This window comes from Agrilus planipennis, unplaced genomic scaffold, assembly GCF_000699045.2.
Source record: "Agrilus planipennis isolate EAB-ADULT unplaced genomic scaffold, Apla_2.0 scaffold79, whole genome shotgun sequence".
Classification (NCBI taxonomy): domain Eukaryota; kingdom Metazoa; phylum Arthropoda; class Insecta; order Coleoptera; family Buprestidae; genus Agrilus; species Agrilus planipennis.
In genome coordinates, this window is record NW_020442428.1 from 57,233 (window position 1) to 66,554 (window position 9,322).

At 36.1% G+C, this 9,322-nt stretch overlaps 1 protein-coding gene and 1 non-coding gene across 2 annotated transcripts; one reads left to right on the forward strand and one right to left on the reverse strand.

Moving 5' to 3' along the window:
* On the forward strand, positions 1–72 carry Trnag-ucc. Its single transcript has one exon. It is a non-coding gene; the product is annotated as a tRNA-Gly (tRNA).
* A 6,265-nt stretch (positions 73–6,337) lies between these two features.
* LOC108734640 (activating signal cointegrator 1 complex subunit 2 homolog) lies at positions 6,338–8,225 on the reverse strand. Its single transcript, XM_018466279.1, has 2 exons — positions 7,990–8,225; positions 6,338–7,343 (listed from the first exon to the last, which is right to left on the reverse strand). The coding sequence occupies exons 1-2, from the start codon at positions 7,999–8,001 to the stop codon at positions 6,678–6,680; spliced, it is 678 nt and encodes a 225-aa protein (XP_018321781.1). The 5' UTR covers positions 8,002–8,225; the 3' UTR covers positions 6,338–6,677.
* Positions 8,226–9,322: the final 1,097 nt, after the last annotated feature.

Below are 9,322 nucleotides of genomic sequence, written 5' to 3' on the forward strand. Positions count from 1 at the left end.
GCGATGGTGGTGTAATGGTCAGCATAGTTGCCTTCCAAGCAGTTGATCCGGGTTCGATTCCCGGCCATCGCACTGATTCTTTTTATTTTCAACATTGTACTGTTTTTTGTTTAAACAAATGCAACTGGCAAATTACGAAAAAAAGTGAGTCCACACTGTTTATAGAAAATTATACGTCCTTTGGGACCTACCATCGGATGTTTAGAAAAATATACGAAAAAATATGGAAAACAAAAAAGTCAAACGAGCCACCAATAAATATTCCATTTCGTTACGTATGTACTTGTCATCATAAACATAAAGTCAAACAAAAATTAACCTATCCTTGTCGGTTTTTTAGCCCAAATGTTTTGATTTGATTGATTGGTCTTTTATATGTCTTGGTATTTACCAAATTCAATCCGTTTAACTTTCATCATAAGGTTTTCAATCTTAAGATTGGTTGGACACGCACCTCCACTCTTTCCTATCCTGAGCTAATCTTCGCATTTCCTCAAAAGTAGAACATCCGTCATCCTTGACTACTTGCGAACAGTCATCATATGTTATATGTAGGTCTACCTCTACTCCTAAGAAGGTGTCATACCAACCTATCTCGCTTATTTCTTATTGACTTCCACATTGAGTTCTCTGTGCTCCTATTCTTTCTAATACCTCTTCATTTCTAACCTTCTCTATTCACGATATCCTCATCATTTACCTATAACACCACATTTCGAACGTTCTAACCTTTTCTTTTCCGCGGCGCCCATCGTCCGCGTTTCGCTCCCGTACAACACCGCGCTCCAAACATACATCTTTTTCGAATTTCTAAATTAACCGTTCGCGAGCATAGAAGTGGCTTCTTTTTATTTAACTTTTATACCTGAAATTTTATCTGAACAAGGATTAACCGATCATGTCGCGATTGGATTTTAGGTTATTAATGGTGAACTAACGGCCAAAGATCTTTTTGTGTAGCAATAATGGTTATTGGTGTAGAATATTTACTATGATGGTTAAACGATCTTATTAAATTGGAATATGATAAAGAAAATCTCAGGATCAATTGGATTATTATATGCATAGATAAAATAGAAAATTGAAGAATATAGTATTTGATAAATTCTGCACAAATTTTGGCAAATTCAAGTTGGTAATAATTATACACTATTTTTTGCACATTTTACGAATTGTAAGATCCATATAGGCAGTATGGCACTGAAAATCTATGGTATTTAAGGCGCTTTCAATTTGCCTAGATACAATACAGTATTCGATTAATATAATTATTATTTTACAAAAATATAATCTGTTACTGTGTAATAAAACTAGTAATACAAATTATTAGATACTCACGATCTTCCACAAAATTCGAATCCTTAAATTTGTTATCAAGAAACTTGCGCCCCCATAACCCTCCCATGTGTGCGCCACTGACGTTAGCCAGCATGCATATTTTCTAGAAAGAACAATCACACGAATGAAAATTGTTACATGTTCATTATTTACAAACGCTGTTTAACATACCTACAAATTGAATGGAAAAAAGAGAAATTTGCCTCTCCTTGTTCTTTTCAATGCTCTGATATAGTTTCGAGCGATTTTGCCAGTAATGCTTTTACCTGGCGCTGATGAATTTGATAAAAACAAAATGTTATTAAAAGTTTTGCAGTTAAATAACCGCGATGACGCAATAGATAGTATTTGTATTGGGCTTTTCAGAAATTGAGAATTTCGTAAAAATTACGCAATCAAGTAAGTGTTCCTGTGACAAGCCTATCTAATGTGATCTACAAAAACGTATTTTTTTTTGGAATTAATTTAAACACCAACGTTTATTCTATTTAAAACACCACAGTAAAACGGAGTTAAGCTTTTGTTTTTGCAGAGGTCTAATACTAATTCACCACGAAGAATAGGCAAAGACAACAGGAGAGTGGTTGTTTAGCGCTTTTGCTTACATTTAGAAGAAATGTAATTATACATTTATACAGACTTAGTTTCGCGTCACAATTATCAACTTTAAAGTCAACACTTTTTGTTAAAATTGTGTAAATTTGTGGAATATAATTGCTTCAACATTTACTTAAATGATCCAAGAAATCTTCAGAAAAACTCGGACTAGAGGGGACTCACTTGGAATCCAATCGGCGTTCTGGATCACAAACCTGGTGAAAACCCTTTTGCGTATTTCATTCTTACAAGCTAGTAATATTGGTGGAATGGCAGTCCCTTCGACATAAGCTCGAGTGCAAAGTAGGATGAAATGGTGGAAACACCTTCTTCAGTCTTCTCTTAAAGATGCAGATGAGACAAACGAATTGAACACAGGAGAAGTGAAAGATCATCCGTGGAATATTGCAACTCCAGCATTTTCGTAAGTGAACCAGGGAATTTTCAGAGAAACTTAGAAGTGTGGACGTACTGGAATCCAATCGGCGTTCTGGACCACAGGTCCGATGAAAAACCTTTTGTGTATTTCTCATAAGCTAGTAATGTTAGTTGAATGACAGTCCCTCGGACCCCCTAAACTCTGTGCAAAATAGGATGAAATGATTGGAAGATCCTCTTTAGTCTCTTAAGAATCGTGGGGCTGAGTGAGTGGTAATTGGGGAGATGTAGATGGAAAGAACGAAATGAAAACTGAGGTGAAGTGAAAGATTATCCAACATTTTCCTAAGTGAACCAAAGGAATCCTCAGAAAATCTTGGACAATAGGGGGCGTTTTGAGAATCCAGTAGGTGTTCATGTCCAGCTTCGATTAGAAAACTTTTGGGTATTTAATTCTTGTCGGCTAGTAATGCTACTGAGTAGAGAATCGGAGGATAGGGAGGAGACTCTCTTCAGACATCAGACGGATGAATAGTGGTTATGGAGAAGAAGATGAGACGCAAGAAATGAAGACGGAAGGAAAGTGAAATACTATATGTGGCATATTGCAGCTCCAACATTTTCCTAAGTGAACCAAAGGAATCCCTAGAAAAACATCTTCAACTAGAAAACTTTTGAATATTTAATTCTTGTCAGCTAATAATGCTGCTGAGTAGAGAATCACTTCGTTCTACCCTCTAATGCAATACCAAAGGATAGGGAAGAGACTCTCTTCAGACTTCTTTTTGGAATCGTGAGGACGGATGAGTGGTGGTTATGGAAAAGAAGATAAGACGCTAGAAATGAAGGCGGAAGAGAAGTGAAAGATTAATGTGGAGCATTACTTCTTCAGTATTTATCTAAATGATTCAAGAAAACAAAACTTGGGCAAACTAGCTAGTAATAGTCGTGCGTTGCCAGTCCCACTAATCTACACTCTAGTGTAAAACCGAAGGATGAAGAGGAAGACCCTCTTCAGCGTTCTTTTAGGAATTGTGCAGATAGGTAGGTGGTGGTGTGAAGCAGTTGATACAAACGAAATTAGGATAAAGAAGAGGTGATAGACTACCTGTGAAAGATTATTGCTCCAGAATGTGCCTAAATGATCCAAGAAAACCACAAAACAAAACTTGGACTAAGGAAGCGTGATGGAATCGGCGTCCACTCGAACGCTATGCTATGGTATGACCTATAGAGATATAGACCGATATAGGATAGATCACGTCGCTCGATATACATTTTTACAAAAACTACCTAATTTATCGAGTCCGCTATTATGCACAAGAAGGTGTGGCACAATCATCACTCCCATCACTCTCACTGACGCTAGAACCATCTGCACCAAGTACCTAATAGATGTAACAGTTTTGCATATTAATATCTACTTGGTGATGTTTATTTATCTCAAGACTTTTTATTAGTAGGTATTTGAAGAGTTGTCAAAATATAGTTTGACATAAATTCACTTTCAGAATTTCAATTTTTTGGTAACGGTAATGTAAAATCGATAAGGCAGGCATTAAACCAGGATTCTATGATTAAATTAAAGTGAGCTCGTGTTATCGATTGGATGGGAATAACTCAGACCCAAAAGTACATAAAAAAGGCAGGCACCTGTCTAATTGTTTGTAATGCCTTATAAATTAACTATACATATATTTAAGTGATAAATGTTTTTTGTCATTGACTTCACAATGATTGAGGTAAATAACCCAGGCTGTTCATGCAATTTCGAGCGCATTTAAGTGGTGGTTCTCAAAAATTGGTCTTTAATGCTTGACCACGAGCTGACATTTTCGATCAAGGTCTTTCGGCCATTGGGTACTACAATACTCTACTAATAATAGCTGTACAAATCGAACAGGAACGAGTAAAAAAAATGATCGTACTTAGCAGGGAGTAAGTAAGTAATTGCTGCAAAAAAAATGTTACTTCGGCTGCCGCGTACACGTTTTCACGCATGATTGCGGCAGTATCTGTGTATGCGATATCGTAAACTATTTGACCTTTCAGTATATTTATATACATTTGCGTGTACTTGTATATACATAATATGTAAGGCTGTAGGAAGACGGAGGTATTATTAGAGGTCTTGCCCGATTTTATTAGCATTTATTATTGAAAGTGCATATCATAAAACATTTCTTAACCGTTGTATTCTAGCAAATGATAAATAATGCGCATAGTTGTCTTTATTGCAATTGCATTATTGACTGCAACATACAGGGTGTCCTGTCCCAGTTTTCCTACTAATTACTATTTCAGTGAGTCGTACGCTTTCACGGCCGGTGTCCAACTGATGATGAACTGAAACTGAATGGTTCATGTGAGATCTTTCAGGCTCTGTTCCATCTTCCCTGTTAAGATTATCCAGATAATTCGCTTCAGCAGAAAATTCCTGGAAAGATGGACACATGATCTCCTTCGAAGAAACGTAAGTGTTAGTACGCATGTTAGACTACGACAATTTAGGTAGGAGAGAAGCCTTAGAAATTGCGCAATATTCGGATAATCTTAACAAGGAAGATGGATTAAAGATAAACAGAGCCTGGAAACAACTGCTAAGAAACAAACAAACGGGGGTGCAACCTACTGGAACGAAATATAACGATAATGCGATACCAGCCAACCGTGACCGCGAGATTAATACAAAAGCACGCTTAAGGTCCCACATGAACCATTCAATTTCCGATCATACGCACTGAAGATGTCATCTGTCAAGCACGACGAAACGTCTGCAATTAGAATTCGACCACGGCAAAAAACCCAGAAGCTCTTCATCATCAATTATTATTTGTCTATTGTTTTGAGATTTCTCTAAAACTAGAGCAGCCTAAGTCGCTACTATATCTACTAGTAATCTATTCTAGATCTACATCTGCCGCATCCATTTCATGTATCCGCATTCGATTTGTCGCCAACTAGCCCTTCCTGCCTGAAAAGGTGCCCTAGCAACCTATCCCGCCTATTTCTTATTAACTTATAAGTAATCTGTACTCGGTATTTCTTTATTTCTAGCCTTTTCTGTCTACATCATATTTAATATGCTCCTGTATCGAAATAGATTTTTGCATGTTACCGTATCAAATTATCTACTTCCTAATGCAGTATAACGGCAAATACAGACTATAATTTCCATTTAATAACTCAAACTGCGTAAGCATTATATGTTAGATAGTTCAATATCATAACAGTAATATTATTTACTTCGTAATAAATCAGTTACTTCATAATATCAGTCATTACTACTTGATATTTTTGCATTTATTATTACTTAAACATACCTGTTTATTAGTTTATTGCTTTAATTTTAATATTCAATTCGCTAGTACATTCTCATAAATAATGTTAGTAGTATATTTTCTCAGTTTTATTATATTTCGATCATAACTTTACTTCTTGTTTCTTTTAGACTACACAGTTGAAATTAAAGACATCTTAAATCGGCAAAATAAAATGATATTTTAGAGGGCATCCCCATGGAGAACTACACTAAGGTTTTAATGGGATTTGTTTGTATATAAGAATATATTTATTTTTAATAGAAGGGCAAATTTTAGGGTTATTTAGGCAGTTTAAAGGCAAGGGGATATGTCGCAGAACACACAAATGAAGCAAAGCTTTATATAATTATATGTTAATGCTTCATCAGGTTAATTAGTGAATAGATAAATGTTCAAGGCAACAAAGAGTACCCTACAACATTTGATTTTAGTAATCATAACCTAACATAAGTTTGTAGTTATGGCTTGAACGCCAGTAATGTACGTTACAATCCTCTTCTCCTTTCTACATGTTATCATAATATGTTAATTGTAGACTTTGTCAGAGAAGACATTTTGACGTCAATACACTTTATTTTGAGTAAAACTCAATTTTTATAGAACAGTACGATTATAGTTGAATGTTGACTAGTGTTGAATTCGTTAATCGCTATCTGTTTAAAAGAAGCACTGAATATTTTTTTGATAAATCAAAGAGAAAGTTATAAAAAGGAACACCAATTCTCATTTTTATTAGAACAGATCAAACTGCACACCTTTTTACAAAAATTTATTGTATGTTCAAATTTATAAAGGTAGAATATTTACATTTAATCTGGTGTTTAATAAAACAAAGTCACCCCTTAAAACTTGGACCAGGTTAGAATATACTGATGATAAAAACGTATTGGTTGACTCAACTATCTACCAAAGCGGTCGAAAATTTTTTAAATTTCACTCAAAATTGAAAATAGTTTATATTTGTACTAAAAACTGATTGTTGCGTAATTATGTACAAAAATTACACATGCTGAACTCTTGTAGCTGAATATATTGATAGTCTTACTGGAAGAACGAATGTTTGGATGGTATCGGATTGGACTTGGAGAATCCAGTAGGCTGTCTATCATACTGATCAATTTGGGACGGTTGCGGCTGATAGGCTCGTTGAGGTTGGTAAGCCTGCTGGGGTTGCTGAGGTTGATAAGACCGTTGAGGTTGTTGAGGCTGATAGGTCTGTTGAGGCTGATAAGTCTGTTGAGGTTGTTGAGGCTCATAAGTTTGTTGAGGCCGCGGTTGTTGGTAATCGTTGCGTGCATATTGAACATTGGAGTTGGCGTTGGAAACTCTTTCCTTTTCATCTACTCCATCCCATCTTTTGTCATAATCCCTTTCCGGTTCCGCTGTAGCATATGCTTCCTTGAGAGCGGCGATTTGAAGATAACGTTCTTCCTGGACTTCCGGTGGTTCGGTGGGTACGCCGAATGAACTGATGACGGGAACGTGGAGGGGACCGTCCCAACGTCGGTAGGTGGGCGGGGGAGCGTCCCTTCTCGGAAACGGATCGGATTCTTGGAGATTCTGGGGGAATGAGTCGAGATCTTCTGGTGCAAAATGAGGTGGCTGCACTGGACGCCTTGGCGGAGGTCCCAGACGGGGTGGTGACCCGAAACGAGGGTCATCTCCCTGCCCATTGATTGCCGAGACGATGACGAATAATAAACAAACCTGAAATAATAACTTAATGAGAAAAGAAACAAAAATAAAGTTTCTGTTGGATAGTAACAAAGACGGAAATAATTCGGTTAATTTTTAACTTAACTCAAATTAAAAAAAACATTACACGCATCGTTTTTTTTCATCAAAATAAAAAATTGTATCAAATTTCCCCAAATAGAATCCAGCGGTTTTTTAGAAGTCCATCCAAAACTATTAGATTAGGGTACTTTTTCATAATAATTAATTTAAATTTTAAATTGGCTCCCCTTTCATAGAAAAATCCTTATTACGCCTCTGTGGGTGCGTATAACAGTTACATATGGTAGTTTATAAATATTGAATAAGTTTGCCTAGACGTCCGTTTCAATAAATATTTAAACGAGTTTACTTTACGATTAGCAAAATATTACATTTGAATGTGCTCCTTAAAAACAGTAATTGAAACATTAAGAATATTAATTACTCGCCATAAGGAAATCACGTGTTATCGAATAATGTCAGTTTAATCTAGATGAATATGTTTCAGGATCAATCGCTTAAAAACCCAACCACCTTGACCAGAAGCGATACATTAACATGAAAAATTAAGAGGACCGCGTCGCGTCCGGTTGGAATTAATTAAAAGAAAATTGAAAAAGTAACGATCCCAACTTACCACTCGTTTCATTTTGCACTCAGACTTAGTACGTTCTACAGCCACAAAGTAACTAGTCAACTAACGATGGCCTTACTTATAGATTTTTCAAATGCTGCCACATTCCGCGGGCAAGGTTCCCTTCACTCTGAGATAACGTTAGCTTACTAGCAGACACACGTATCTGATAACTTTCGAATAATGTCGGGTGTTATTACCAAAAATCGAAAACAATTAAGGATTTAAAACATTCGACCTCTCATACGTATTAAACGCATTTCCAATGCCGGATCTGCGTACAATATGTAGAAGGAAGCAGAGGGAAAGGGAGTCCAAATGCAAAGCGTTCAACTTACGCCACATGCACAAACAGTTTGATATGAAAATATAAAGCCGTAACAGTTTTATTAAAGCAGATCAACAATAGAAAATACTTATGTCAATATTAATGGCGGGTTATATAGGTGTGTGTGTGTTGCGCGAAAGGGCACATTGGTGACTGGCAAAGTAATTTATGGATTTGATCACAGTATGAATATTGTATATATTATTATTATCAGGGCTGGGCGATTATTAAATTTAACTATCGATCATTAATTGCAAGAAACATCGGACGAATCTATTAACCGGAATATTCTGTTATTTGGATTACCTAATCGAATAGTAATCGTTATGGAAATAATCATTTGAAGTTAACATGTTTTATGGTTGAGGTTTATTTGAAAGCAAACATAAAACTGTTCTAGAATTACAGGAACAACCTTGTTTTCAGTTTTTATTTTGATGAAGTATCTTCATCATAAGGTCGTCATTCCTAAGACTGGTTGGACACGCACCTCCACTCTCTCCTATCCTGAGCTCAACCTCGCATTTCCCTAAAACTAGAACAGCCCACATCCTTAACTATTTGCGAACAGTAATCTAATCTAGGTTTACCTCTACCCCTCGTAACTCCCGTTTCTGCCTCTAATATGTCTCTGACTAGACTTTCATGCCTGAGAAGGTTTCCTAACAACCTACTGTTGCGCTGTTTTTTATGTTAATAAAAAGAAATAAACATTTTCATAAAAGGTTTGTTGTCAAACTCATTCAGAATAGTGAGAAATCATAAATCAAAAAATTGCGAAAAGTTCAGCATAGAATGTGCACCATCAGAAAACTAAAATGGGTCCTACCAACATCGCATCCTAAAATAAAAATCACATTTTGAAGAAACTAATGATAGCAGATAAACATCAACTGCAGTTGTGTTATAACTTTTTGAGGAGATGTTTGATTATTGTCGACACAAGGTGTCATCCTCTTGCTTTCAAGCCTATTATTAATGACGCATTGATAATATCGATACTTAGCT